The sequence below is a fragment of the Bactrocera tryoni genome, chromosome 3 (genome assembly GCF_016617805.1).
Source record: "Bactrocera tryoni isolate S06 chromosome 3, CSIRO_BtryS06_freeze2, whole genome shotgun sequence".
Taxonomy (NCBI): domain Eukaryota; kingdom Metazoa; phylum Arthropoda; class Insecta; order Diptera; family Tephritidae; genus Bactrocera; species Bactrocera tryoni.
Genome location: NC_052501.1, coordinates 32,134,296 through 32,149,627, shown reverse-complemented (window position 1 = coordinate 32,149,627; position 15,332 = coordinate 32,134,296). Strand labels below are relative to the sequence as shown.

The 15,332-nt window shown below is 38.3% G+C and overlaps 1 protein-coding gene across 1 annotated transcript; it reads left to right on the top strand.

The window, feature by feature from the left end:
- The first annotated feature begins 1,988 nt into the window (after positions 1 to 1,988).
- Positions 1,989 to 5,697, top strand: LOC120772803 (scavenger receptor class B member 1). The gene is made up of 5 exons (XM_040101586.1): positions 1,989 to 2,075; positions 2,137 to 2,732; positions 2,795 to 3,206; positions 3,583 to 3,833; positions 5,494 to 5,697. The coding sequence occupies exons 1-5, from the start codon at positions 2,051 to 2,053 to the stop codon at positions 5,686 to 5,688; spliced, it is 1,479 nt and encodes a 492-aa protein (XP_039957520.1). The 5' UTR covers positions 1,989 to 2,050; the 3' UTR covers positions 5,689 to 5,697.
- The last annotated feature ends 9,635 nt before the right edge of the window (positions 5,698 to 15,332 follow it).

Genomic DNA, 15,332 nt, shown 5'->3' with positions numbered 1-15,332 from the left:
CCGACAGAAGTGGTACGAAGTGAACCAGAAGCTCAGAAATATTTATATTAAGTACCTGTATATGGGAAAACGAAACTAAACTACGGTTCTTACCAATTGGTAGCACAAGTTATAGATATTACGATCATTTTTGGATGTTAAATGAAATACCTTGAGGGCACTATTTGAACAAGTTTTATTTTGATAATTTCAATAATTTTTGATTTGAAAATGAAAGAATCAGAGGGCATTTAAAAGTTTTTTATAAGGAAATGTGACATCAAATGTCACATTATGGCAACCCTGCAATAGTTGTCGGTTGTCGTATGAGATCAGTTCAGCGCGAACTGCATAATAAGCCGTACGTACATCGTGCCTAATGAATAAACTTCTAATATTTATTCTATAAAATTATAGATGTTAATTCAATTCCCGTCATATTACAGAAAGTAGGCGTGGTTATCATCCGGTTTCGCCATCTTCACAGGCAAATTAGTTTTGATATATAGGTTCAATTTTCACAACTGCTCCCACAAAGTCCTTCCATAACATCTTGGTTGTGAAGTCTAATAGTTGTGGCGGATTTATTCAGTGAATTATAACACTTTTAGTCGGTTTGAACATAACCGTTATATGGGGAGCGGGCGTGGTTATTATCTGATTTTACCAATTTTCATAGTGTTTGAAAAGGTACTTAAATAACTTCGTATCAGCATGTTTGGTTAATTTACCTATAGCGTCTTTTCGACGTTTTATTATTCTTCCAGTGTTATAAAACAGCATTATCTTTCTAACGTCAAACTGCTATTGTTTGAGGTGCTCACCTCATTCGAAAGAATGGAGTCAATTTCACGCCCGTTTGGGCTTCTTCGTCCTTCTTCTACTAAAGACTCTGGGTTATCCGCCTTGGGTTCTATTAGGAAAGAAACCAAAGCTTTTAAATTCACTTTGGGTTACCGTGGGACTCTTTGCGTAGGAGTATCAGCTATTGGTGGTATGGTTCTTCTGACCCCTGCAACCTGAACACCATCCAGTCGTTGTTGTGTAGAAAAAGACTTCAGTATCGCAAAATCCCCTCAATTTATTTCCGGACAGAAGGTTCGGATAGAAGCCGGATGCGAGCTCAAGAGCTCCGATTTGGCCACCGCCTCGGATCTGGATGCCTTTTAAACTTCTGACTAAAGCTGCCACTATTATTCCAAATTATTATTAGCTGGTTATGAAGGAGAGTTTCACAGACATTACATTAAACCAATTGCTTAGTATACTTAAAATTAAGGTTTTCATGAAATCAAAATTTTGTTCCCTTTTTAATTAACCAATTATATTTTTAATCGAAAACAGTAATTTGTTGTTCGGTATTTTTTCAGATAGTTTATAACAATTAGTTTGTAAGTTTTGATCGTACTTTTATAGCCTGATTTAGAAGTGGTAGATATGCTAATGCAAAAGCATTGTTAGCATTCGAGCTAGCCGAAAACAGCTTCTTCTATGATTTTGTTCTGTCGTACTTATACAATGCAAAAACTATGTATGGTATATAACTAAGAGAATTAATTCAATTGCGAAGAGAAGCATTATCAAGTGTTTATTATGGCAAGCCTATTCTTATTAATACAATGTATGTATAAAAATACATATATTGAAATAGTTAATCTTTTCATCTGACCTTATGATACCTAAGTAACAGGGTATAGAAATAAATGCTTATGTTCCAAATATTATTTGCTAATTTAGTTATAACATAAATTGGTTTATTAAAATTGTGCTATCTAGTTCTAAAATGCACGACATAAAACACATGATTTAAACGTCAGCAAACTAAAAAAATCGTAATATTGTATTGTGATCTTATTATTTCATATAAATTTAAAATTTTGAAGTAACAATTTTTTTATTAATTCACCCTGTATAGGAATCTACTTGCGATAGTAATTTTACTTATTTTTTATTATTTTCTAATACATTGCGGAATATCCCACTAATTTCATTTTGAGGATCATTAGAAAATTAAATATAATTTGAATGCTCAAAGTATTGTGCATATATAAGTTGCTTGCTTTATTTTAATATGCCAGCTAGGAAGTGTTTTTGGTGTAAGATATATAGTTGGTATTGTGCACTCGATTCAAATAATTTAATTAATAAAAATTGTAGGTAAAATTGTATTAGTGACGCTATTAGGAGCAATCAGCTTGATTTTATTTGTAATTTCGCTAAAAGTAAACTTTCAATGGGCCCTTACACAAGAACACATTCGATTTCGAAAAGGCTTCCCCTCACAAGAAAATTGGATAGCATCGCCACATGGAACTTTGAAAAGTTACCTATTTAACGTCACGAATGGCGAAGCTTTTCTTAACGGTAGTGATTCAAAAATTAAGCTACAAGAGATAGGACCAATCGTGTATCGTATTAAGGGAAAAAATGAAATATTGAACCAAACTGACTCTAGTCTTACCTATCGGAAATTACGTTATGACGACATACAGTTTGACGCAGCCAGCAGTTGTGCTCCAGATATACTTAATCAAACAATAATTTTACCAAACTTCATTTTGTTCGGCACTGCTGCTAAATTCCATGATTGGGTTTTTCTTGTGAGACATGCTTTTAACGCTATAACTGTCAAGGAACCGGTCCTAATAAAAGAAACAATCAATTATTTTTTGTGGAACTTTACAACACCTGCTTTAAAGTCACTGTCCAGCTATGTACCAAATATTGTTTCAAACTGTGGGATGCTGCATAATGTAAATTTTATTAACTCATTTACTTAAATTTACTTATTTTTATTAATACAATGCCATTGCAGGCACTCAAAAAGAAGCAAGAAATATTCAATGTAAAAATAGGTTCAAAAAATGGTGTAAATAATTTTTTTAAAGTTAATTCTTTGAACCAAAAAACATTCTTTCCTGAACAAATGAATCGCTTAAAGAAATTAAAGCTGACAACTGGTTCTCAGTATTGTCCAATTGAGTTATCGGAAGCTTTTGATAATTCATTGTTTACACCATATTTGGATCCTGAACGTGAACTAACTATTATTGCTGGTGAAGCTTGTAGAACGCATCTTTTAAACTATGTTGACACTGTACATCATTTGGGGTTCAAAGGCTTTCGTTACGCTATTAACGATAACTCTGTAGAGAAGAGTTGTTTGGATGATGCTATGGGAATCAAGTTACATAAAGGAATGTTTGATGTTTCGAAATGTCTTTTTAGTAAGTCGATATTTGAAATAATCAATTTTACATTAAGAGTGAGAAAATGTGTATTAATATGCATAATTTTCTCTTTGTGATAAATTTAGAATATGAAATTTTATTAAAAAAAAAATGTCTATTCAACTCAAAAGCTTTTAGTTAAAAAGTAAAAATTTTATTTAAACTGAGCCAGAAATCTATAATATTTGTATTTGCCGCATGTGGTAAAGTAGATTTCATCTCAATCTCATTTTAAAATATCCAAACTGATTATAAGCACATAGAACATTAGACATTAATTAATTAACATCCTTAAAGCAGCAATGCTCCAACAAAATTAATGTAAGTCATTATAAAAATAGTAATAAATTGAGTTATTATTGTATGAATACAGATGACGTTCCCTCTGCATTTTCACATCCGCATTTCTATGGTTCGACTTACAATTGGAGTGAACATTTTGAAGGATTATCACCAAACCAAAAGGACCACGAAGCCATAATAGTAATAGAACCAATATCTGGTATACCAATTGAAGTAAAATACAGATTTCAATCAAATATTCCGTTACCTGATATGGCTGGTTATAGTAAGGAATTGCAGCGGTTCAGTAAAATGGTCATACCGACATTCTGGTATGAATATGTGAGTATAAATTTCGAAATACTACAAGTATCTTCAAGTGTAGAACATTCAAATAAAAAGTCACTCACTATGAATTGAAAGCGGACATAAGAAAGCATAACAAATATTATATTTAATGAAAGCTATTTTATTTGAAAATTGTGAAAGTTAAATTATTTTACATACATTCTGTTAAGGTTGCTTAATAATTAAAAATTCTTTTTTATATAGACTTTATCAACGTAGGTTTACTTCCTGTTCACCGTAGTAACTTTTTAACATGAATTTGTTTACATACAAGTATATATATTGAGCATTGTAACTATATACATACATATATAACTTAAGAGTATATCAAAGATTTTGCCGTTGTTGATTTTCGTTTTCAAAATGGGTAAACACGCGTTAAACTGTTCTAAATTATTTGGAACAGTTGTATCAATCAGACGGAAGTAGGATGGTAAAATATGTGAGAAAAATTACGTAAAACGCATTTACATTACTTGAAAATTTTGAGTTATGAAAACAAAACGAAAAACGGCTAATTTTGACATTATGGTTCCAATTACTTTTGACAAATTGTTGTTTTTGGGCAATATATACAACCTTATATAATTGAATCACGGGCAGAACGAACTCAAATTATCGTCATTTTAATTTTCTGTTTTATAATTTCTTTTTGCTTATATTCATTGAACACACCAGAAAACTGATTTTTGGATATAAATAGAAAATTGGTGTTATTTATTTTCAATTGAGTGATATTAAAAACAGCTTAAAATATTAATTTCAAACAGCTTAATATATTAATCATAAAAAGTTTTAAACTTATAGTTTACTTGTAAGAAACTTTTTTGAATCTTGAATTTTGATTTACAATGAATTTTTCATTCTTTAAAAAATTAAAATTTTTAAAAACATTGCAACCGTGTATTGTTTTAACAAAACGAACATCGAAATCGCTTTCTACACACACTACAAAGATGTTTAATTTTTCGGAAAACTTTGTCAAACAGAAGGGGGAGGAAACTAAAAATGTAAAATGTTGGATAATAAGATATTAATGATACCATTTTTGCATCAGTTTCAAAATTGAAAGTCTTAAAAATTTTGGGTGTTTTTTGTGGCGCGGACGATAGTCAAAATTCAAGGTTTTGCTGCAATAACTTTAATGTGGATCATTTCAAAAAATACGTCCTATTCAAACTGGCTAAGGTTAACGTACTTAATTGTGTTTAAATCTATCTTAATGTGCAATGTAGGAGAGATATGGCAGATAATGATTTAAAGAAAAAACACAAAAATAATAAACAGTGATAGAGCTTATGATGTTTTTTTCAAAATCGTCCCATTGTATTATAGGTATGTTGGTTTCATGACGTTAACGGTCGTGATCTTCTATTTTGTGAACGTTGCATTAAACTTTTTTTTTATTATTTTTAAGTTCTAATAGAGTCCTCCTTATCAAGTGTTATTAAAATATTTAAATACTTATCATACGGCTAATTTTTTAAACCCTACTTTATTGTATACGTACATATGTACAATCTAAAGTAAACGATTTTCGAAGTTATTGTAAACTTTTATTGATTAATATATCCCTTACTTTACTTTAACGCATAAATAAAATATAATTAATGTGCTAAGTAACTAATATTAAGATGACATTCTCTCATTGCAGAATTTGGATGACTTGCCGCCGATGGTGCTTTTCTTCATGCGATTCAATGTGCATGTAACGCCAATAGCTCAACCTATTTGTACTGTTTTCTTTTTTCTTTTTACCATTTGGTGTTTTCTATATATCTATGTTACTCTGAAAGGTGTAAAAATATCGCATTTGTTGTTAAAACTTTTAAATTACAAAAACAAATAATGGGTAATTTTAAACGTTTTTATAAAAGAAATGAAATTAAAAAACGTTTGGTATATACACATATGTTTGTATTTATAACACAGCACCTGCAAAAAAATATATTTTTTGTTGTTCTGGACATCTTAGCAAAATTTGATATTTCCAAGTGTCCAGATTACAAATTTATTCATGAAAATATTGTATGTGTCTTCCGTTTTTTTCCTTAAATTTTGATCATATGGCAGATTTTTAATAATAAAATTTATTTTTTCAGTTATGATTAGGGTCCTGCACTTCCAGTTTTACTCAATGAAAATCTCCGTTTGGGTTTCAAAAGTAGTTTGCATGTGCTCAGAAATACGTAGATTGCCCTTTATATTTCGGGATTTGGCAACCCAAGGGTTGCAATCTGCCAACTGACAATTTAATCATAAAGCATTTTTGGTGTTACAAATACTTAGAACGTTTGGTAACGGTTGCAACTTGTGTTTTTTTACAGATTATTACTGATCCTTAAAAAAATGTTATCAACTGGATAATTGAAAAGTTAAAATCCCTTTTATGATATTTTTAATTGAGATATAGCAAATGTTTTCGACACCTGTCTCTATGTTTACTTCAAAGTATCTTTAGTTTTCAAAACAAACCTGATAATATATATATGTACATGTTATTTTATTTTATATTTTCTGGTTTTTGTAGTCTGCCGCTAAGGTATCCATTGAGTTTCATTTAGGATATGAAATTGAATGCTTCTGAAATAAATATTTAGTGAGTGATCGCATTTTTAGGAGTTTTCAACCTAGTTTTCATATGAGGAATGAACGTGGTTATGATCCGTTTTCTTACATTTTCGCACTGTAAGAAAAAGACTTGCTCTCAACAGGTTTGGTTGATTTATGCTTAAAGGTTTGGGAGATATGTACGTTAAACTAATTAGCGGACAGGTCCACGCCCACTTTTTAAAGCTACAGATGCTCCTTTCTAACTTGACTCCTTGTACTAAATTACAATTTTTTAGCACGTTAAAAGTTTTCGATCAACAGTCCTTAGGCGATCAATACTTTTATACTCCTTAGGAACATGTTGTGAGATTATAACTAATAATAAACTGTTCAATAATGTATTGGGAATAGGATTTCTTCAAGAAACTGAGTCTGCGTCGAATACTTTCAGAGCTGGAGTGTTTTCGTCCAATCGGACAACATGACCTAGCCAGTGTAGCCGCTGTCTTTTAATTCGCTGAACTGTGTCAATGTCGTTATATATCTCATACAGCTCATCGTTCCTTCGAATGCGAAATTCGCCGTGGACAACGCGCAAAGGACCATAAATCTTTCGCAGAACTTTTCTCTCGAAAACTCGCAACGTCGACTCATTAGTTGTTGTCATCGACCAAGCCTTTGCAGCATATAGCAGGACGGGAATTATGAGTGACTTATAGAGTTTGGTTTTTCTTACTTCTCAATTGCCTACTTAGTTCTGCACTGCGTTGGATTTCCAGGACGACATTGTTGGTGGTGTTTACACTGGTTCCAAGATAGACGAAATTATCTACGACTTCAATGTCATGACTGTCAACAGTGACGTGAGAGCCAAGTCGCGAGTGCGACGACTATTTGTTTGATGACAGGAGATATTTCGTCTTGCCCTCGTTCCCTGCCAGACCCAATTGCTCTGCTTCCTTGCCCAGTCTGGAGAAAGCAGAACTAACGGCGTGGTACGCCAGCAGCTGTACACTCTTATAAAAGATTGTACCTGAACAATTAAGTTCTGCAGCTCGAATTATTTTCTCCAGCAGCAGGTTGAAGAAGTCGCACGATAAGAAGTCGCCTTGCCTGAAACCTTGTTTGATGTGGCAGGTCTAAAGCCACACTGATAAGGTCAAATCAGTTTGTTGACGTGGGCTTTAATCTTTCACACAATACGCTCTATAGAATCTTATATGCGATATTGAGGCTTATCCCACAGTAGTTGGCGCAGATTGTGGGGTCTCCCTATTTGTGGATTGGGCAGAGCACACTTAAATTCCAATCGTTGGGCAAGCTTTCGTCCGACCATATTTTACAAAGAAACTGATGCATGCTCCTTATTAGTTCTTCGCCGCCGTGTTTGAATAGCTTGGCCGACAATCCATCGGCCCCCGCCGCTTTGTTGTCCTTCAGACGGGTAATCGCTATTCGAACTTCTTCAAGATCGGGCAATGGAACGTCTGCTCCATCATCATCCATTGGGGAATCGGGTTCACGTTCTCCTAGAGTTGTACGTTCACTGCCATTCAGCAGGCTGGAGAAGTGTTCCCTCCATAATTTAAGTATGCTCTGAGAATCGGTCACTAGATCACCTTTGGGGGTTCTATAAGATCAACTATTACATTCACCTAAAGTGACAGTTTGGTATTGTTTTTGGTCTGGTGGAATCATCGGTTCGCACTTTTTGAATGGCATTGAATGGTCTCCAAAAACACCATTATACTATTTCTTGTGGGGATTAAAGTGATTGGTCTTTAGCAATAAACTGAACTTTCTTCAAACCTTATTCAATCAAGTCAAGTCAATATTGATCGTGCTATTCATGACATACGACTTAATTTAGTGAAAGAGTACTCCAAAATTTGGTTCATCGAATTCTTTCCAGCAAAAGACGTCGTGGAGGATATTGGAATGATGTTAAATTCAGAACTTAATTGTATTGATTGCACTTCACATTAAATCTAAAACATTTGAATTTCCTTACTATGGACTTAAAATTTTGCTCTGCAGCGAAGTGCAGTGTAAACTTTATATAGCGAAACTCTAGTTCTTGTATAGAGAGAAAACGTTGTTGTGGGCTTGCATGGCTAGTAAGCTGATATTACAATTTGACCGGTACACAGCGCGGTGTACTGGGAGTCCTAGATGTCTTGACTGTGATGTCTGCGTTGGTAAGATGGAAAGGGTGATGTGAGTCTGCTCTGCCGAGGTGACAACCACATGGTGTATCAGTAAACAGCCACTTCGGTCCCTAGTCAGGTAGTGTGTATTGGGCGCAGGAGTAGTTGTGAGCGCCGGTCGGTCTGTGTTTTCCGGGACTGGTACAGCGAAGGACAGTTATCAGGGAACTGGTGTAGAAGCATTGTCTCCTAGGATACATCCGTTTCTGTCCATTTCGGCCCGCCCCCCTACACACTATGCGCTGGAAGAAACAAAAAAGTAATAGTGAATGAATTTAGAAAACATATTAACAACAATAGCAGCAGTGTACATGACTGCATGACGAGCAACGGCACCAAAGCCTTGGCAGCAGGATTCCAGTGGACTTAGCGTCGAAGATGACCTCTTTAGACGTGCACCAAGACTGTTGCGATCACCAAAGAAATGCGTTTGTCTCAACGATCGATCAATAACCAGATCCGTGACCCACTTACTTCTGTGACCACACACGCGGCCAAAGCGAATACAACAGAGTCAAGGAAAACAAACGAAATGTCCCCTTAAGGCTCACAGCAGCAGATTCAACGCCAAAAAGCTCTGCGAGAATGAGCAGCTGACGCGAAAGTCTAAGAAAAAAGCCAGTCAATAGGAAGTACAAAAGAGGACCACTGCGTGCAAGAAGAATGATGGAAACATTCCTATAAAAGAAAGGAAAGATGAGGTAAAGGAAAATGGATGCAACCAGGTGAAAGGCTAAACAATAAAGCCGAAGAACAAGGCTGTTCATGTTCCAAGTCCGAGATCGGATGCAATTATCATTGCCCGCACTGGAAACATGTCGTACAGCGATATAATTAGAGTTGTCAAGAGGGAAGGTGCCCTCAAAGAGCTGAGGAGGAAGTCTCGCGAAACAGGAAGACGGCAAAAGGCGAGAAACCACTAGAAATGAAGAAAGCACAGATGACGAACACGGGTCCATATAAAAAGGAGATATGTAAGGAGCTAGGTAATCAGGCACAGATAAGAGCCTTAACTCATGAGGTATCAGTAGAGATCAGCTACATAGATGAGGTAACAACGATAGGGGCAATACAATCACAAATTAATAAGCTAAGCTCTTTCAATGAAAGTTCTATCAAAGGCATAAGACAGGCATAAAAGGTGATTACAACATGCCAAATGTGATAGCAGGCGATTTCAATGCGTGGGCAATTTATTGGGATAGTAACAACACAAACAGGCGGGGTTTTAAGCGTTCGCCTTACTAGAGGCGGTGCTGCTCAATATCGGCAATAGAAATACCTTCGAGAAGAATGACTGCGGATCGATTATAGATATTACGTTCATCAGCAGTTCGCTGGTTCGATCTGCACGTTGGAAAGTGTGCGACTTCTGCACACATGGCGATCACTGTGCTATTATGCTGGAAATCGACAAGCAGATAGGAAATCGAGGCTTTCCGTAAAAGCCATGGAAAATGGGATGGAAGGTGGAAACGCTAGATGTGGATATCTTAGATCTCATGCGAGATGAAAGACTGTGTAATTCGATCGACTTAGATCGATAAACTTAAAAGCTGGTCAACTACGTAAGTAAAGTTTGCGACGGTGCCAAAGTCAGACAAAAAGCATCTCGAAGGTTCGCATACCGATGGAACGTAGACATTAGCGCACTAAGAAGCGAGTGTCATAAAGCGAGACGCCTCTCCGAAAAAAGCTTAGGTACGCCAGAACACAGTCGACTCCATGAATGCTTTAAAAGATTACGCTTTCTTTCTCTTCTAGAAGTTCAAGAAGGCTATTAAAAGAAGTAAGACCTGAAGCTTCAAAGAACTATGCGAGAAGGTGGATGAATATCCGTGTGGTAATGTCCATGCAATAGTAATGGTAAAGGTCAGGGGAGGAGGCACCAACCTGTGCTACTCTGCAAGAAAAGGTGTTGAAATCGCTTTTCCCTACGCAAAAGCAGCAAACGAGCAGAAGAATACCATCAGTGGTGGAAGTTTTGTCAATCGACGGGGGCAGTAGTAGAAGTGGCGAAGAGATTCGGTAATGCAAAGGCGCCTGGACTTGAGGCCATCCGGAACAAGGCACTTAAGATCGCAGCTAAACACAGCAAGAAGGATGAAATTTTTTCTCGGTGCTTAAATGAAGGTAAAAGTAGAAGTGGCGAAGAGATTCGGTAATGCAAAGACGCCTGGACTTGATGGCATCCGGAAAAAGGCACTTAAGATCGCAGCTAAACACAGCAAGAAGGGTGAAATTTTTTCTCGGTGCCTAAAAGAAGGGGAACCAATTTGATTTCAGGAGACATTGATCCACCATAGACGCAGTCGGATATTGCGGCCAAGGCCATAGAGGGAACCAGATGGATGTAAGGCGATAAAAAATATTGCGCTGTTGTCACACTTGACGTGTGAAATGCTTTTAATTCTGAATGGTCACATATCATTAGGGCTCTGGAGGCAAGATATTTGCTAAGGATAATTAGCGGCTATATTGTCGTTATGATTAATGCGAGACTGAATTTCAAAGCACATGTTGAAAATGCCTGTGGCAAAGCAACTAGAGTGACAGCGGTACTGTCAAGAATAATGGCTAACACTGGTGGCTCCAGCCAAAGTAGGAGAGCCCTACTAACTAAAGTCAGTCAGTCAACACTGTTGTAAAATGCCAATAAGGGAAAGGCAGTGGCCAGGTTATGTGCCATTAGATTGCCCTGCTCATTAAGAACGTACTTGTCTGGATTAAGAGACAACACGGGGAAACAGACTTTATCTGACTAAATTCTTGACGGGCCATAGCGGTTTTAGGGAGTACCTTCACAGATTCGGCCACCATGACGATCACAAAATACTCATTCTGCAGCAGCGCCGATGAAAATGCCGAGCATATATTTTCTCCTGCTAGTGGAGAGGACCACCAACGGACAATAAACCAAAGGATGACGCCCGTTATAAGTTGAAATGAGAGATTAAGACGCAAAAGCGATACAAGGATTCAGGATAAGAGAACGGCAGCGGAGAAGCTTAAAACCAGCTGAATAATCTGGCAGGCAATTTGTGAAGAGACATTCTTGCTCAGTTTATGCGAAGTAATGTCTAACGGCGGTCCCTGGAGTCCAAATACAAGCTAAAGCGGCCGAAGTTAAGGATTTAGTACGTAGGCGTACTGTTCCGTAAGTCCAGTAAAGTTAGATAATATTAATTGAGCATAATCCCGAAAGAGGTGCATACTTAGCGGACAATATGAATCGTGCTTGTGAACTTTCGGCAGTATCTTTGGAAGATTCCCCCTCTGAACAAAAAACACAAGAGCCATCATATGGTAGCTGCAAAATCGCTTATAAAAAATCAATATTCCAACTTTACAGACATAGAACAGCAACTCGCTCACATCTCGAAATGACTTCAGAAGTTTTTGGACATCCATAATTCCACTGGAAAATACGTTTTCGCCCTCATAACTTCAAGTCAAGCAGATCCACAAAACGTATGACAAACTGGCCCAAAAATGTTCACTTGGTTGTAAACCAAAGGGACGTTAGCGACGGAAAGTCCCTTTCTTCCATCATCGTATCACCTCTTCATCACTGACCGTCACTTATACACACAGCTTCTAGTGAATGCAGGCTCCGAAGCCTCAGTTTATCCTCAGACACGACCTTCAAATAACGAAGATAACGATCGCCTACCAACACAACACCGGTGATAGCTTAAAACTGACAGATGCCTCCAATCCAATAAAATAAATATCGTACACAACGCAGTATCATATCTGTAGTTAGCTGAACTATGAAAGATTATTAACGCGGCTATCGCAAGACCATCAGAAAGCTAATGGTCATCAATTCTACCTCTCGCGCTCAAAAAGAAGGACGAATGGTGCCCATGCGTCAACTACCGTCGCCTCAACAAAGGTACTATACCAGATCAGTGCTCTGAAAATAAAACCGTAATCGTACACGGTACACCGACCTTTATCATGCATGCAGTCTAATTCCAGCAGCTGAGAAAGATGTTCATAATCACTCAAAGAAAACATCCAAGCCACTTCAGCAGAAATTGTGTTTGGTGAGACAGTGAGGTGAGGTTTTAACACCATCAAATCAAACCATTGAAGCACCTGAGCTCGTTAAAACGCTAAGAAAATAATTTATAAATCTAACGACTATGCTTCTGGATATAACCGAGTATAACCGAATCTTTATTCCACAGGATTTCGCAAATTCAACAAACGTTTTTATTCGAAATGATATAGTCAAACAATGATTTTCATCACCATTTGTAGGTTGTTTTTTATATTTCAGAATTAAAGAATAAAAATAAATATTAATCATCGAAAATCGCTTTATTGTTTTTCAAAATATTCTGCACTTATATCTATACATATTGCAATCCATAGCCAATTTGCCACTCTGATCTGAGGTACTATATCCAAACAGACCACTCATAAAATCGATGTTTTCAGCGCTTAAAAATGCAGTTCTTTCAGTCGATGTGTGAGAGCTTGCATTGTCATGGTGAAGGGTGATCCAACTTCGGTGGTTGGGTCTCATGATTTCTTGAACAACTGACAATAAAATAGTTATATACCACCCAAATTTTCTGCTCTGTGTTGTTCTAGTGGTATGGTTGCGGCATGTCCAGTTTATTTAACAAAACAGGCAACCATTTGCTTGGAAGTGCTTTTTACGCGATACTTTGTTGGATACGGCTTATTTTGAAATACCCATAGAACCGACTTCTTTTTACCTTCGGGTTTTTGATGGTAATTTGCTTATCCCTCTTTTATCTGGGGACGGAAGCAAGAGGTACACTCCTGATATTTTTATCATACATAAATTAAGCTATAATAATAATGCATCGAAACACACTTCATCGAAGCTGCTTTTGACAGCAATTTGGTCGTATTTTGGTATCTCCGCAAAACTAATACGGCTGTGTAAACTGACGTAGAGCAATACCAAAACCTCCGTCAGGATCGGGTAGGACTTATCCGAGCCGTTCGATACCAGACGAGGGAGGCGACTCCTTATCGTGCGACTTCTTCAATCTACTGCTGGAGAGAATAATTCGAGCTGAAGAGCTTAATAGAGAAGGTACAATCTTTATAAAAGTGTACAGCTGAAGGCGTATAGCGATGATACCTTGCTGTGGTGCAAGGGCTTAAAATACATACACCCGACAGCTCACCTACAACTACGACTAGGCTACAACCAACGCCGACGACAATGGACAACGGAAACAACGGCGGTACTGTTGCAGGCAAGGGAGGCTCAGTGGCTAAACGCAAGTTCAGTTTCCTGGACGCCCTATCGCCTGGGAAGCGAGCGTTGTTTGAGGAGCATGCCAGGGAGGATGATGATGACATACCCTATACAGCGGTGCTCAGCAGGCATCATCCACTCCACCCGCTAATAACACGCTAGCCACTCCGAAACTCCCCAAAGCAGGACCAGCTCAGGGGAGTCGCAACGAACTTGCACAGCAGGAGGCGCGGGCAAAAGAAAGAGGAGGCGCAGGGGAAGACTGCCCCCCTCTACCACCAGCAGGTCGTCCGAGTGGGAATGATGACCCTCGTAGGAAGGGTATGAGCGGTGTCAGCTTAAAATGGTATTAGGCACCTCCAGGAGGGAACAAATTCTGAGGAAGCCAAAGGGCTGGCGAGGAACAGGGTCAGAGGCGACAGTGTCTCCCTGGCCTCGAAGGTGCGTAAAGGCGCAAATACCGCATTTAGCAGTAAGAGGAGCAGCGGGGTTCGGGGTGGCGTACCTGTCAACGCAAATCCAACCATTAGGACTGGTAGCGTAAAGATGGCAACCAAACTCCAAGAGGCAACGGGGCAACTACGCCCAGGTAGCTGGAGGCCAACTCTTCGCACCGAATCCTCCTCGGGTAGCTGAGGACAGTGCAGATATGCGGATGCCATAAAAGGCATACAGGAGGGAAGTATTAGACATCACTCTGAGTAACGAACTCATGTCAGGGATGATCTCACAGTCGAGGGTGTCGTCAGAACCCTCACTGTCAGGCCACAGGATCTTGAGATTCGGGCTAAGGGTGGAGGTCATGGAAATCCACCCCAAACGTATCCCCAAAAACACAAATTGGACCACTTACCGGGATGCGTTAGAGCGAAATCTGAAAGCTGATTGAAAGTCGGTCAGAAGTACAACGGCCCTGGGACTGGAGAGCAGGCTATCTGCGCTAAATCAGGCCATCACAAAGACGTATCACTGTAGCTGCCCCCTAAAGACGATCACCAAAGGACGCAACTGCCCCTGGTGGTCCAGAAAACTCTTGGAACTCAGATCAAAAGTACGTAAGCTCTTCAATAAAGCCAAGCGTACTGGGAACTCGGAGGATTACAAAAGCAACCTAACTGCTTATAATAAGGAGATTAGGTCTGCAAAGCAGGAGAATTTTTGAAAACGTCTTCTCAACACCAGAAGCAGCTAGACTACACAAAGCTTTGGCCAAGGGGAAGACGAACACAGATCTAGCGATTAAGAAATGTGATGGTACTTATACGACCACTGCGGAGGAGAGGGCTACGGCACTCTTGCGAGCGCATTTTCCGGAGACAGTTGAGGAAGACCAGAGCCTACCTGTCGTAGAGCACAAGCCGTCTCGCCTGGATTGGGTAGTCACAAGAAAACTGTTTACTGCGGACTCAGTCAGGTTGGCCACGGCCTCTTTCGCCAAATTCAAGTTTCGAGGGGCGAATGGCATCTTTCCAGCGCTTCTGCAAC

Bases quoted from the DNA above. Each gene is read 5' to 3' on its own strand.
- LOC120772803 (XM_040101586.1), top strand. From the start codon at position 2,051: ATGCCAGCTAGGAAGTGTTTTTGGT. The intron at 2,733-2,794 runs GTAAATTTTATT...ATGCCATTGCAG, and splicing joins ACTGTGGGATGCTGCATAAT to GCACTCAAAAAGAAGCAAGA. The intron at 3,834-5,493 runs GTGAGTATAAAT...CTCTCATTGCAG, and splicing joins CGACATTCTGGTATGAATAT to AATTTGGATGACTTGCCGCC.